General features: G+C 32.6%; 1 protein-coding gene across 1 annotated transcript; it reads left to right on the forward strand.

The window, feature by feature from the left end:
* Positions 1-2,056: 2,056 nt before the first annotated feature.
* Positions 2,057-9,440, forward strand: LOC120085216 (pleiotropic drug resistance protein 1-like). The gene is made up of 26 exons (XM_039041109.1): positions 2,057-2,219; positions 2,395-2,464; positions 2,567-2,832; positions 3,107-3,227; positions 3,317-3,405; positions 3,496-3,580; positions 3,667-3,826; positions 4,114-4,190; positions 4,282-4,335; positions 4,438-4,528; positions 4,605-4,906; positions 4,975-5,256; positions 5,336-5,652; positions 5,749-5,909; positions 5,998-6,101; positions 6,192-6,348; positions 6,422-6,517; positions 6,602-6,753; positions 6,831-7,163; positions 7,295-7,585; positions 7,688-7,771; positions 7,852-7,985; positions 8,075-8,302; positions 8,374-8,545; positions 8,653-8,907; positions 8,988-9,440. Exons 3-26 carry the CDS (start codon positions 2,582-2,584, stop codon positions 9,243-9,245), a joined length of 4,254 nt encoding a protein of 1,417 aa, XP_038897037.1. The 5' UTR covers positions 2,057-2,219; positions 2,395-2,464; positions 2,567-2,581; the 3' UTR covers positions 9,246-9,440.
* Positions 9,441-16,410: the final 6,970 nt, after the last annotated feature.

The raw sequence follows: 16,410 nt of genomic DNA on the forward strand, positions 1-16,410 counted from the left end.
GGTAAATTTAGTCAGGTGATTGAAAGCTTTAGAACGCAAAAGAGCATGACAAATCTCTCGGTCTTTTTTAAGAGATCTAAGAATGGTGTCATCTTGTTAGTCGTATATGTTGATGATATTATGACTACTGGTGATGATGCTTAAGGTATCCAGTCCCTAAAGACCTTTCTTCATAGTCAATTTCATACAAAAGAAGCCAGAAAGGAATACTATTATCATAGAGAAAATATGTACTTGACTTGTTGACTGAAACAGGAAAGCTAGGGGTTAAGCCGTGTATTACCCCAATGATACCCAACTTACAGCTCACAAAAGATGGAGAATTGCTAAAAGATCCTAAAAGATATAGGAGGTTAGTGGAAAAACTTAATTACCTTACAGTGACTCGACCCGACATAGCCTATTTGGTGAGTATTATGAGTTAGTACATGTCATGCCCTACAGTTGATCATTGGGCTGCACTGGAACAGATTCTGTGTTATCTAAAGGTTGCTCCCAGGGCTGGTTTATTATATAAGAATTATGGTCATACTAATATTGAATGTTTTTCAGATGCCGATTGGGTAGGATCTAAAGAAGACAAAAAATCAACTTCAGGATATTGTGTTTTTATTGGTGGTAATTTGATTTCTTGGAAGAGTAAGAAGTAAAATGTAGTACCACGTTCAAGTGTGGAATCATAATATAGAGCAGTGACACAGTCTGTATGTGAATTGATTTGGATATATCAACTTCTTGTTAAGTTGGGATTTGAAATCACCACACCGACAAAATTGTGATGTAATAATCAAGTAGCACTTCATATTGCGTCTAATCTAGTATTTCATGAAAGGACTAAACATATTGAAGTTGATTGTCATTTTGTACGTGAGAAAAGTCAACAAGGTTTGGCTTCACGAAAGCATTGAATGGAACATGTATAGATTATCTATGTAATAAGTTGGACATGATTAACACATATGCTCCAACTTGAGGGGGAGTGTTATAGTTTTATTGTTAGCTTTTTTCATTATTGTAAATATCTTTGTTATATTTTTCCTTTCTATGTTTTACTTCTATGGTCACTCTTGTATACTTGTACATACTCATATCTTTAGTGAATGGAATTATGTATTCTGATTCTCTCATACCTAAGAAAAGTTCATCTTTTACCCTTCTATTTAGCTTAATGAGTCGATTTAAATCTTTTTCGACATGAACATATATAGCTGAAAGAGTGAAATCATATCAAATGTGAAAAAAAGATGAGAAAAAATGTTTTATCCTCTTATTTTGAATTTCCAAATTAAGAGATCCATAAATTACCTCTGTGTAAATAATCAATGAATCAATCTCACAAAACTGAACCAAAAAATTATTATAAAAATCTGAGTTCCATTAGTGGTTTATTTTAAACCAATCTAGTTCAGTTCATTGGCTTGGCATCCACCACTTCTCCCCTAACTTCTGCATTGCTTCTGCCATTACTCAAAAACCTCTTCAACTTCCACAAAATAAAATAAATGATTCTGGTGGATATTGGGCAGAAAGAAATTGTATAAAGAGCCTTTAATCTTCCCCATAATTGTCATTCAGTTGGGCAAAAAGTTATTTACACCTATGTGTCTAATAAAATTAATGTCAAGTAGATACCTGAATCCAGGGTTTGGCAGGCTTTATTATGAATGATGATAACTTCTTTGCTTCTTTGGAAGTCGATATTTCCAATGGTACGAGGCTTTGTGGGCCAAAAAGAAAAAAATATATGTGTCTGCATTAAAGAAAAATGGAGAGATTCGTTGTTTCAGAAGGTAATACTAAGAGTGATGCAAATTACTTCATTGTGTTTGTTACATAATAGCTGATTGAGTTACATAGAAGTTACTTGCATAGTAATAGAAAGATGGAAAATAATGTCAAGTATCCAATAATCAGGAAAAATTTAGTCAAAATTTGGTAGCCATACCAAATAAATTCTCAATAGTTAATGCAACAATAGCAAAGTCAAAAAAGTATTACATATATAAGGAAGTGGCATAATGAGAGGGATACCCAGAAAAGTTTGCATTTATGAAGATTGATTTCATTGGTGACAATTCCAAATAGTGAAAAGTGCACAAGGAAAATGGATAGCTTTGTGCTGAGTTTGCTACACCTTTTCTTGTTTCTTCAGTTTTAATCTATCAATGAAATAGAGGAAGAGCTTTAGAATAAAAGAGATAGGTATAAGAATTGGAGAGGTAATGTAACTATCAATGTATTAGATAGAAAAGTTCCAAAATAATAACTGTTGCATTTTGGTTTTGGGTGAAATTAGAAATAGGGCCTTAACTGAAAAAGGTGGGGAAGAAACTTGACTATGTACAGAGATTAGAGTTTATAGTTTTCAGTTTCTGATTAAACTCTTTCTTGCAGGGATAAGGGTGATGAGTACATAGAAAGACCATTTCTTGTGAATTGTTTTTGCTGATTTTGAGGTTTTTGGGTGAGTTTCTCTGCATTTTATTCTTGTATATTTTCTAAAAAGGAGAGTTTTTTTGTTTTTCCCTCTGAAACCTATTGTGGTTTATGGCATTTTCGTTTTCAGTTTGGAAGGAGATTAATGGAAGTATTCTCAAGATCAATGCATAGGGAAGATGATGAAACAGCTCTTAAATGGGCAGCATTGGAGAGACTTCCGACGTACAGACGCTTAAGGACAGGTTTATTGACATCATCTCTTGGCGAGGCCAATGAAGTTGAAGTTGACAAACTTGGGGTTCAAGAAAGGAAGAGTTTGATGGAGAAGTTGGTGAGTGATACTGAAGTAGACAACGAACAATTCCTGTTGAAGCTGAAGAAACGCCTTGACAGGTAAAATTTCTCACTTTTAATATTCTTTCTTGGATAGGAATATGAATAAAAAGTTAAAAACCAAATTTATCATACTTCTACCGAAATTTATCATTGTAGCGGACGTTCTATGTTTGAACTACTATAATGTTATTTCCTTCTTTGTTGGGCTTTTTGCTTTCCAAGCTTATCAATGAGGATAGAAGGATGAATAATCCCTATATTTCCTTTTCACACTTCAGTAATTTTCTTTGTTTCTTCTTTGTATTTGTTTGTTATGGTGGCGAAAACCCAGAGTTGGGATTGATATTCCCACCATTGAAGTAAGATTTGAGCATCTTAGAGTTGAAGCTGAAGCGTATATTGGAGAGAGAGCTCTGCCTACTATCTTCAACTTCTTTGTCAACTTAATGGAGGTAAGAAAAACCAAGCTTATCATATGTACAGAAACTTCAGAAGTTCAAAACTTTTTTTCTAAACACCATATAAAATTTTGGCTTTAAAGGGTTTTTTGGTCAATCTCCACATACTATCAAGTAAAAAGAAACAGCTGACTATCCTCCATGATGTTAGTGGAATCATTAAGCCAAGCAAGTAAGAAGAGATGACCTTTGTAATAATGACCTCTTTCTAGATTCTTATCTGCAATGAACTTAAAAACTTTATGGGGGTAAAATTTTGCAGGATGACACTGCTTTTAGGCCCTCCAGATTCTGGAAAGACAACGCTTTTGTTGGCTCTGGCAGGGAGGCTTGCTTCTGATCTGAAGGTAGTTTTGAGTTCAAGTTTTTCAAATCAGCTTATTTATTAGATTAAAAATCATATGAGAAAACCACTGAATTTTTCATCTAACAGGTCTCTGGGAAGGTGTCATATAATGGCTATAGCCTGAATGAGTTTGTTCCACAAAGAACTGCTGCCTATGTGAGCCAAAATGATGTCCATCTTCCAGAAATGACAGTAAGAGAAATCTTGGCTTTTTCTGCAAGATTTCAAGGGGTCGGATCTCGTCATGGTCTCTCTCGCTCCCTGCAAAATTTCTCTAAGAAATTGCCATTGCCTTCTTTAGAAGCTTTGTAGAAAAGTGTTTTAGTTTTGATAACTATTATTTATTTAGAAGATTACAAATTTCCTTATCAATTAGCTTAACTTATGAGTTTAGTGGTAATTTAATATGGTATTAGAGCAAAACGTGAGTGTGAACTGTACTATATCATTTTCTGAGGAGGAGGTGTTGAAAAATATATTTATATTTAGAAGATCAAAAGTGCATATGTTACCGGAAGTATTGGTTTTTTGCAGAGTTGTTGGCAGAGTTGATAAGAAGAGAGAAAGAAGCAAACCTTCTGCCTGACCCAGACATTGATGTGTTCATGAAGGTGTGACTCAAATACCTCTAAATAAATCCCTTAGCCACACATAGAAGAAAAGACTCGAGCTTTTCATCTAATTATTTTTGAAATTTTGCAGGCAGCATCACTAGAAGGCCAAAAGAGAAGCCTGATCACAGATTATGTTCTGAAGGTATTGTTATTCAAACAACAATCTGATTGGAATTAAAGAAAATATTTCTTTTGTGTCTTTAGCTCTCTTTAATCAGCTTTCGTTCTTCCTCCAACAACACAGGTGCTGGGACTAGAAACTTGTGCAGACACCCGGGTTGGAGATGAAATGCTCAAAGGCATTTCAGGAGGACAGAGGAAGCGTCTCACCACCGGTAACCAATCAAAATCACTGAACGAGACAAGAGAAAGTTAAGAAATGAGCTTGAAATGAATCTATATGTTCTGCAGGTGAGATAATTTGTGGGTCTGCAAATGTACTGTTCATGGATGACATATCTACAGGCCTAGATAGTTCTACAACCTTTCAAGTTGTGAACTCAATCAAGGAATACATTCACATTTTCAATGGAACTGCTGTTCTTTCTCTTCTCCAACCTGCACCAGAAACTTTTGAACTTTTTGATGACATCATTCTCCTGTCTGAAGGCCAAATTGTGTACCAAGGTCCTTGCCGGAAAGTCCTTGAATTTTTTGAGTTTATGGGCTTCAAATGTCCTGAAAGGAAAGGAGTGGCAGACTATTTGCAAGAGGTGTGTACCTATAAAATATATTGTAAATGGCAAATATAATGACTCAAGGCTGAGTGAATTTGGTGTAGGTGACTTCAAGGAAAGATCAGCAGCAATATTGGGCAGAGAAGGATAAGCCTTACACATATATCACTGTGACACAGTTTGCAGAAGCATTCAAATCCTTTCATGTGGCAAGGAAACTAGGAGCGGAATTAGCAGTCCCCTTTGACAAGAGCAAGTGCCACCCTGCTGTTTTGGCAACAAAAAAGTATGGCATGGGATATAAGCAACTTTGGAAGGCCTGTTTTGATAGGGAAATCTTGCTTATGAAGCGTAACTCGTTTGTTCACATCTTCAAGCTTGCCCAAGTCAGTAAACAAAGTTGTCTTTACTTGACCTATAAAAATCTATCTGATGTTTGACTTCTTATCATCTTTCTTCTACTAGATTTCCCTGATGTCAATTATTTCAATGTCACTCTTCTTTCGAACGGAGATGCCCCGAAACTCAATAAATGATGGACAAATTTATATGGGTTCTTTGTTTAATGCACTGGTTGTTTGTATGTTCAATGGGATGTCTGAGCTTCCATTAACAATTGGTAAGCTTCCTGTTTTCTACAAGCAAAGGGACCTCCTTTTCTTCCCAGCTTGGGCATATGCTCTTCCAGCTAGCATCTTAAAAATCCCTGCCTCCTTTGTGGAAGTCGCGCTTTGGGTTTTTATCTCTTATTATGTTACTGGCTACGATCCAAGTATCAAAAGGTTGACGGTCTTTTACACCTCCTTACTGCACTAAGTTCCATCACAGATCATGTTTGAGCCATAGTAGATGCTCTAATGCATTGTAACTGTTTGCAGGTTTTTTAAACAGTACCTTGCACTAGTTCTTGCTAGCCAATTGGCTTCTGCATTATTCCGATTAATTGCGGTCGTTTCTAGAAACTTAGTAGTTTCAAGCACATTTGGTTCATTTGTTCTGTTGATACTCTATGGAAATGATGGTTATATTCTCTCAAGACGTATGTGATAACTGATAGCCATTTGTTTACTTTTGGTTGACATTCTTCAGTAAAAACATATTTAACGATTCCTTTTTAAAATCCACAGATAACATGAAAAAGTGGTGGGAATGGGCTTACTGGATATCACCTATGATGTATGGGCAAAATTCATTGGCAGTGAACGAATTTCGAGGAAATAGTTGGGATCAAGTAGTTTCTAGAACTTAAACAACCTTAAAAAATGTATGCATTTTGTCTGAATCTCCAAATGATCTCAGAATTGTTACTTCTCTTGTCAAGGTTATCCCTTTTACTGGGGAAACTCTAGGAGTTATGATCTTGAAGGTTCATGGCTTTTTCCCATCTGATTATTGGTATTGGATTGGAGTGGGTGCAATGGTTGGATTCATATTTCTATTTAACTTTGGCTATGTCCTAGCCCTCACTTATCTCAACCGTGAGTAACTCATTCTCTGCTCCAATTCGAAACCTAAAAGAAAAATTGCTTATGCTTTGCATTTCTTATGCAGCACTGAACAAGCCTCAAACCGCCAAACCGCAAGTTGAAGATAGCAATGAGAAAGAGTTTGAGATTAGAAACACCCCATCTTGTGAATATATTGCAGGTGATATTTTTCTCAAAAGTGATTTTAGTTCCTTTAGACTGATTTTTTCTACCTAAAAGACACTCAACTGTTGTTTACAAGCAGCTAATGAAAGTGAAAGTATGAGAGTTTCCCCCCAAGCATGGAATGAAGCAACTGACAAGGCTACTTGTAATAAGAGAAATGAAGTTGTTCTTCCATTTAAACAGTATGTGCTCACTTTTGATGAGATTGTGTACTCGGTTGATATGCCGCAGGTGATTAATCATCATACTACTTGCTAAGGATTTGAGCTAAGATTATTTCAGAGCTAATTGTGGATATGAACATGCAGGAAATGAAGCAGCAAGGTATCGTAGAAGATAAACTAGTGCTTTTGAAGGGTGTGAGTGGTGCTTTTAAGCCTGGTGTTCTCACAGCTTTGATGGGCGTGAGCGGAGCGGGGAAAACGACTTTGTTGGATGTGCTAGCCGGGAGGAAAACTGGTGGATATATTGAGGGAAGTATAAAAGTTTCTGGCTACACAAAAAAGCAAGAAACTTTTACTCGAATTTCTGGTTATTGTGAACAAAATGACATTCATTCTCCTCATGTTACTGTTTACGAGTCTCTGCTCTACTCGGCATGGCTTCGTCTTGGCTCTGATGTGAGCAAAGAAACAAGAAAGGTTGCTATATTAACTTGATTACCCGTAGGATTTTAAACTTTTTACAAGCATTTTACCAAGTAGAACTGATAGAGAACATTCCATTAAACAAAAGGTAGTATCTTATGCTCAGTTGTTCAAATCTTTTGTAGATGTTTGTAGAAGAAATCATGGAGCTGGTTGAACTCGACACATTGAGGCAAGCCATAGTTGGATTGCCTGGTGTAGATGGTCTCTCAACCGAGCAGCGCAAAAGGTTGACGATAGCTGTAGAGTTGGTGGCGAACCCATCCATAATATTTCTTGATGAGCCAACTTCAGGACTAGATGCAAGAGCTGCAGCAATAGTAATGCGGACAGTTCGTAACACTGTCGATACAGGGCGAACAGTTGTGTGCACAATCCATCAACCAAGCATTGATATATTCGAAGCCTTCGATGAGGTAATTATACTAACAATTATGAAGACTACTCTTAATTCTTGATATGATATACTTTGCTATGATTTGGTCTGATCTGAAGTTCAATTTAATATGAGACTGCAGCTATTGCTGTTGAAACAAGGAGGAGAGTCCATATATGTTGGACCACTTGGTCATCATTCTTGCCATTTGATAAAGTATTTTGAGGTAAAAAGAGATTTCTTGCAAAACAAAGCATTGGTATTTATCATTTACTTTCACAAGATAACGTTTTCGCGTTGGTTCAGGGAATTGAGGGGACGAGTACAATAAAAGAGGGTCAAAATCCAGCAACTTGGATGTTAGAAGTAACCTCCTCAACTCATGAAATGGCATTGAGGGTTGATTTTGCTGATCTATTCAAGAAATCTGAACTCTATAGGTTGGTAGATATTATAAACATTTCGAGTTCAAGTAAGAAATGTTGTCATTTGCAACTATACTTACATCATCTCATGTTTCATGTTTCAGAAGAAACAAGGAACAAATCAAAGAACTGAGTCAACCTCCCCCTGCTTCTAATGATATCCATTTTCAAACCAGATACTCCCAGACTTCTTTGAACCAATTCTTGGCTTGCTTATGGAAGCAACATTTTTCATATTGGCGTAATCCGTCGTACATTGCAACCAGATTTCTATTCACTCTCGGGGCATCGATTATACTCGGGACAATGTTTTGGAACTTAGGCTCCAAGAGGTAACTTACAAATGCTCAATATTTCCCCCTCCCGAATTTTAGATTAAAAACTGACTCAAGATCAATCCTAGAACAACATACATAAATATGTTTAATTCGATCGGTGCGATGTATACGGCTTCACTCTTCCTTGGTATACAAAATGCTGGAGGGATACAGCCAGTCATTTCGATCGAGCGAACCGTCTACTATAGAGAAAGAGCTGCAGGAATGTATTCAGCCTTTCCATATGCCTTTGCACAGGTGTTGAAAAGTTTCATATATTAATAAGCTTAATTTGCACAACATACATGTTAGAATAGCAATGCAATATGCAGATTTCTAAAGTCTATTTTTTTGATGTGATACAGGTTACAATTGAGCTCCCATATACTCTTTCACAATCTTTGATGTATTGCATCATAGTATATGCAATGATGGGATATGAATGGTCTTTTGCCAAGGTTCTCTGGTTTTTCTTCTTCATGTACTTCACTTTCCTCTACTTTACCTACTATGGCATGATGGCCATCGCTGCCACGCCGACTTACCACATCACTTTGATTATTTCGACGGTGTTTTACGGGATGTGGAACCTCTTTTGTGGCTTTATCATCCCCAGAACAGTAAGTATTGTTTTTGTTTGAAGAGCATTTGATATCAACAATTTTTTTTATGTTTATGAATTGAATCTATATCATCTCAGAGGATTCCTGTGTGGTGGAGATGGTTCTATTGGACTTGTCCATTGTCATGGACATTATATGGATTAATAGCTTCACAATTTGGAGATATGGAGGAGAAAATGGATACAGGTGAGACAGTTAAGGAGTTTGTAAGAAAATTCTTTGGTTATAGACATGACTTTCTTGGAGTTGTTGCAGCTGTTATTGTTGGCCTTGCAGTTTTCTTTGCACTCTCATATGCCATTTGTATGAAGGTCTTCAATTTCCAAAAGAGATGAAATTGATATCATTTCTTTTTCTTGGTTTTGCTGCCTTAATATTGTATAAAAGAGAATTCTAACTCCTTAATATACTAGCCAAAGGCAACAAAAGTGTAACTCTACTCTTGACTTAAAAGGTTAAAGGTGATCAGAAGTTAGAATGTTCACTCTTACATATTTGTTATAGTCAGGAATAAAAAGACTCCTTCACAAGATTGGACTCATTCTTTGCTATCAATATATATATCTTGTTTTTTCTTGCTTTAAAAGTTGCATGGTACGCTTTCAAATTAATTTTGAGCTGTAAAATTGTAACAATATCATTCTTTATACAAGTTTAGGCCGCGTTTACTCCAGGTGAAAAGTAACAGATCAATGGTAATAAGAAAAGTGGGTCCTATTTGATTACATTTGGTATTGTTTACTTGTGTTCCGTACTTGTATTGACATCTGGGGCCCACATTCAAATATGTAATAAAAAAGCGAAATCTAATTGAGGAGCAGATGGTGATCAATTCGATTGTGTTTGGTCATTACATTATCGTGAAGATTATTGTTATTGTTATTATTCAGTATGAGAAGTATGAATTTGTCACATTTACTGTTATGATTACCGTTTTAACCCTAAATAGTATGACATCAGTAATGGTAACAATAAATGTGACATTCATAATTCTTAGTAAACATGATCAAAAGTAATCCAATTTGTGACTCATTACGATTGATCTATCAATAGAATCTCATTATGATTATACTAATCTTCATTATGGATTGATAAATGTAACCTTAATCCATGGAAATATGTACACATGAACGCCAACATGAGCATAACTTGATTGATACCGGATATGTCCTCATCAAGAAACTAGAAGCTTGAATCCTCCACTCCACTTACTGAACACTAAAAAAAAATAAGAAAAAAGAAAGAAAGTACATGAGAATAATTCAATTGAATTGAATGGGCAGTATTCCATAAACTAATTGTTAATTGCTCAACTTGAGCCATTAACATTCAATATGAAATGAGAGTATTTTTGGTTTTGGTTTGTCCATTAAATTATAAAACTTTGTGACAAAATTAAAATAAGATGAGAAATCTCATATGCAAACAATTAATAAATAAGAAATAATAATGCCTAAATCTCCATTGGCCAATCAATCACTAATTGCTAATTATTAGAAATTATGAGATGTAATCGTTGGTTTGGTGGACGGTCACCTTCATATTAGATATCAAGATTGTCCGTATTCACAGTTTAACTAGAAAGAGATGTCCAGTAATTTGAATGGTGGATTATATATTAAAAAAAAAGGCCATTAGAAATTTATATAGGTGGTCCATTTTATAAATTAAATAGATACTAATAGTAGTTCAACGATATGTGAGAGTTAATATTTAAATTCTAACCTTTTAGTTGATTTAACGATGTTTCAATCATTTGAACAAAACTACTATATCAAAATTTTAAGTTATCAGTATTCATTATTTAGATTGAGATTAGTAGATGACAATATTTAACATTGATGTTGAACCCCTGATTATAGATATATATCGACGTATTGGCGGGTATTTCAATCATTATTTGGTTCTTACGTACTACACTATATCATGTCCTCCTTCTTTCTCGTAATCATCATGCTTTCTCATTATAGTCTCTCTAGCCAATTATAGTTGTGCGTCCACAATCTTTTTGCATTATTCATTATGTATTTAAGTTTAGAGATGTTCATTTTACCGTGGGAGTTGTGGGACCTTTAGCTAGATCCACCCTTTAATGGGCATCTCTAGAGAATAGACCGAGAAAACACTCTCATTTCTATGCATCCCTTTATCTCTATTTTTTCTAATAATATTATTATTGTAGTTATATATACATTATATTTAAATTTCAAAGTTTTTATTATCTAATGATGTAAACACTTTTATATGTTTAAACCAAACAATTGAACGTTTGAACTATATACATTGGAAATTAAATAATTTGATAAGTTTATTTTTATTCGATAATTTGATAAGTGCTAAGAGGTCATGATTTCAATTCATGGTGGTTACCTACCTAGGATTTAATATCTTACAAGTTTCTTTGACACCTAAATGTTGTAGAGTTAGATGTTGTTCGTGAGATTAGTCGAGATTAAGGGTGTTCAAAAAATTTGATGACTTGAAAAATCCGATCAACCTAACCCAACCCATATAGTTTGGGTTGAGTTTAGTTCAAATAGATGAAAACTTTATGGGTTGAGTTGGTTCATGAATTCACCTAAAATAGCCCTAACCAATCTGAACCAATCTGAACCAATTCGAATTTATTATTAATTTTAAAAAGTATGTTATTTTTACCTATGATCCAATTATTTTTACATATATCTGTTTTTATTTTATTTTATTTCATGATTGTTTTTGTTAATTTATTCACCAATAACTCAGAAAAATAGTTTTTTTTTAGCAATTTGAAAGAAAAACAATATACGAAAATAATTAAATACAATTTTTAGATATTATATTAACATATTACTTATTTTTAGAACAAACATTTAAATAAATGACCCGAGTAACCCGAACTAACCCAATTCAAATGTTTCATGATTGGATTGGGTTTGGTTCATATATTATTTAATAAAGGTTATTTGGGTGGAAGAAATTTCCAATCCTAACAATTGAGAGTGGGTCTAAAAAGTGTTTTAACCCAACTTAATCCAATCCATGAAAACTCCCAGTCGAGATGCGAGTATGCTTAGCCCAAACATTCACGAATATTAAAAAAAAAAGTTGATTATTATTTTTATTAGTATGCTTAAGAAATTCTCTTTAAATGAGATTTCTCTATGCGAAATTAATCGTTTAAATGAACTTTTTAAAAATAAAAGTTAAAGTATTTAATTAATAAAACTTCAAATAAATAAAATTTACTTAAGTTAATTGATTGAAAAAACCGTCAACTCCAAGGATAGTGGTTGAATTTCCTTACAACATATGAATAAAAATTAAAATAAACTAGTTTTCCTTTGGAATATTTATCATTTTTTAGGACAGAATATTTAGAACCTATTTGATCATGATTAGACACCACAATTATGTGGGTTAAGGTTTTGACATTTATTTTTAATTTGAATTGGGATGTTTAATATTTTTAATATATCTTAATTACCTAATAATTTTTAATTTAATTATTTGTTTTATATTTTTGAGGACCACTTTGAACGAGTTTTAGTTTTAGAAAATCTTATTGATTTTTAATTAGTAATATTCTTCTTAATTAATAATATTCTTGTCAAATATCCTTTTTGTTATAATTGACTTGGTTATGATAATTCCCTTTTATTTAACTACCATGATTAAATTATTGATGTCGATATTGATACCGATATCAAGATTTGAATTTTTCACATATATTAATAATATATGAATATTGACAAATATTTCTTTACATAAAAAAACTACACTTAGAACTATTTAAACGAATAATTTAAATTATTTTTACTTTCAAATTAAGTTATAAATCTTTAATATTAGTGTATAAATTAGTAGATGATTTTTTTTATAGATATTTTATAGGCAATTATAGATATAAAAAATATAGACTAGTCATTTAATATCAACATTAAATCTTTTGATTAGATCGATGTATAAATGAATATTTTAGTCCACGATCACTATATATCTCATTGGTCTCGATTTTCTTTGTTCTTTTTCTTTTAATATTATTATAAATCAGTCAATATTATATTTTGTATCTCAATTTAGTGACATTTTATATTATGGAAAATCATGCTAATTTGATAATTTTTGTGAAAAAAATTTAACCAACGTGTGTAGAATTTGTGGTCTACTTCTAAAACTAACGAAATGAACCATGGTAAATAATAGGGGTTTTATATCACATGCATTTTGTTAGCTTAAAAATGTATATGTTAAAATATAATTTATAACTAAAGTTTACATAGTTGAATTGATATTTAGCGAGCTGTTGTCAAATTTTCAACTTCTTTATTATACTCAAAACAACAACAACAATAATTAATAATATTTATTTTTATCATTTTGCAATATTGTTCTATAATATTTTTGAGTGTTTATTACAATAGTTTTCGTTTTATTATTTTTAAAGGCTTAAGATTTCTAGATTATTAACTTCAAAAATAGAAAATATAAACGATATTGGTAAATAAAAACAAACCTAATGTTCTAAAAGTCAAAGGTCCTAATTGTGATTTTTTTTTTTTTGGTAATTTTGTGTGTGTGTGGAGATTAAATATAGCATTTGTTTGAAATTACTGGAGTTATTAATTAATTCAGTTATCACATCACCCAAATAATTCATAAATAAAATACCAAATCTAATAACATAAATTACAATATATCTTTTAAAAATTAAATTGTGGTCCTCATTTAGAGGACCACAAATTAAATTAATTGCATGTATTTTATATATTATTGCATTTATAAGTTCGCATTCATCAGAATACATATGAGTTATTATATATGTTATATTGCTTGTCAAATAAAAAGTATACACTACATGATTTTGGACATTTCCCGACGACAAAAACCGTCCACAAAACCTATCTGACGGTAAACCGATCGTCGAAAAAGCACTATCGGGGAAACCTTTTCGACCCAAAAAAGTCTTATTGTAGGAAAAAAAAAAGATATCTCGACAGATCAAGGATGGAGGTTTTTTCCTGACCCTAAATGAAAAGTCAGGATAAGTCATTTCTCCTGACGGTAAGAATAAATTACAACTGTCGGGAGAAGTCAACTTATACCGATAGTTCATTTTGAGCATCGGGATAAGTCATTTCTTCCGACGGTAAGAATAAATTACAACCGTTGGGATAAGTCAGCTTATGCTGACGGTTCGTTTTGGGCGTTGGGATATTGTTACTTATCCCAGTGCTTGCTCTACGATGCTACCATTGGCAAAAGTTATCGTGGAACTATTTTAGCGTGAAATTATACTTTTTCGAACTCTATACTATTGGGAGATGGTTACTTATGTCGATAGTAATCTATTTTAGCGTTAGAAAAATGTAAAAAAAATTGCATGAAATTATACTTTTTCTCGACCCCATGTACTGTCGGGATTATATATTTAAACATCAGAAATAACTTTTTTCTTTGTTTACTATATTTTAGATATATATTTATTTTTGCAAATGTCATACCTCTTTGAATCTTACAAATATCAAATAAACTAAAATAAAAATTGTCAAAATTAATTAGATGTCTACAATAGTAAATAATATCTAGAAAATATGTTTGAATCTTAAGAATTTGTCAAGTAAACAACTACTAATACTATTCGTCTTAAATATAACATAACATCCACAAATCTTTAACTCCGAAATAACATTACATAATAACAAACTACCTATAAAATACAATCTACAACCTAACTAAGCTTGTCGGGAGATGCATCTTCAAATAAATCTTGAGATACATACAAAATACAAATTTAAATAAGTTAATGCTCAATATACCATATACCAATCTCAAAATGAATATAGAACTTAAAACTCAACTAAGAACATTAATGAATTGAAACAAACCAACTCAAATTTACATATTTCAATTTTAAATTCAATATAAAACTTAAAACCCAACTTAAACTTAATCATAATTATACATTTATCCCTATTCCAACCTTAAATCCAATATAAGAACATTAACAAATAAAACTCACTTTAAGTTCAAACCAACCCATATTTACACATTTTAAACTCAAACTTAGTATACAAATAACAATCTCAACATCATCAGTACATAACTTAAAATTATTCTCAATCTCAATATATAACTTAAAACTCAACTGAGAACATTAAAAATTGAAACAAACCAACTCATATCTACATATTTCAATCTCAAACCTAATATAGAACTTAAAACCCAACTTAAACTTAAACATAATTGTACATTTACCCCTTTACCAATTTTAAACCCAACATAAGAATATGAACAAGTTCAAATGAAGTTTATTCAATCTCTCCCCCCTCCCCCCCACTTATTTTAACCATAAACACAATATAGCATATATCTATTTCAAAATCATTCTCAATCTCAATATAGAACTTAAAACTCAACTGAAAACCCCATTTATTTTAACCATAAACTCAACTTCAAACTCAACTTCAGAATATTAACTATACTTTACATAACTATACATTTATGTAATTACCATAGCTGCAGGATAACGACATACACAGTCTTCTAATTAGTTTACTACGAAAGTTGAAGAGCTCATACCTAGTTCGATTTATCTTTCATGGGATGTAAGATCATAACTTCCATATCATTCATCTCAGTTTGTCTTCTTTCTTCCAATTCGTCCAATCTAGCTAATTTAGCCTTTAAGGATTCTATCTCTTGTTGTTGCTCTTCTATAACTTTTGAGGAGGATGCACTGGACAATGATTTATTTATTTATTTATTTTATACTTTGGTCTTTTATCAAGGCCCACTCCTGTGCCCAACACCTCCTCGCATATTTCTTCTTCCAATATTGGTTCAGACCCTTCCTAGGTGGAGGCTTCTCTCAGCTCTACCATTGGACTCTACATCAATAATTAGGACTAATAATTGTATGACAATTGTATATAAATAAAGTTACATTGCATAATAAAAATTTGCATATGCATCATTAACGACCTGATTAATAAATGAGTTGTCACTCATAGAGTGCATAAGCTTAAATAAGTCTACTAGGTCCATTGTTTGACCATCGAGTCCTTTTTGTAAAATAATTCACATAGAAGATATTAGTTTTCTTAGAAATTAAATATAAAAATAATTTTATTTCTACCATGGATTCTTGTATGCGTATGAAAGTCTTAGAACCAGCTATGTGAATAACTTTAGAGCTGGCCGATTCTTTTGATTAGTCTCTGCTACTTTCTAAGAAAATGAGAAATTAAGAGGAAATGAGTAATTAAAATGTAAGTAAACCAAAATAAATACAAAATTTCTTATTTTCTATTCAGTGGATTCAAATTTGGTACATAAAAAGTGTCAATCTTCCATGGCATCTTCCAGTCGATCAGGTGGGTATGCTCGTGCCTCTTCAGAACTTGCATATTTTTTATAGTGTTTGTGTAGTTCCTCCCTATATTCCTTAAACGAAATTTTCATCTATTCATCAATGAAATCCTTGACCAGATGGTTGGACAAGTCAAACACAAAATGGTT

This window comes from Benincasa hispida, chromosome 9, assembly GCF_009727055.1.
Source record: "Benincasa hispida cultivar B227 chromosome 9, ASM972705v1, whole genome shotgun sequence".
NCBI classification, from domain to species: domain Eukaryota; kingdom Viridiplantae; phylum Streptophyta; class Magnoliopsida; order Cucurbitales; family Cucurbitaceae; genus Benincasa; species Benincasa hispida.

Coding starts and splice junctions, on each gene's coding strand:
- LOC120085216 (XM_039041109.1), top strand. CDS start 2,582: ATGGAAGTATTCTCAAGATCAATGCATAGGGAAGATGATGAAACAGCT. Junction 4,336..4,437: donor TCACAGATTATGTTCTGAAG/GTATTGTTATTC, acceptor CCAACAACACAG/GTGCTGGGACTAGAAACTTG. Junction 7,772..7,851: donor ATTTGATAAAGTATTTTGAG/GTAAAAAGAGAT, acceptor GCGTTGGTTCAG/GGAATTGAGGGGACGAGTAC.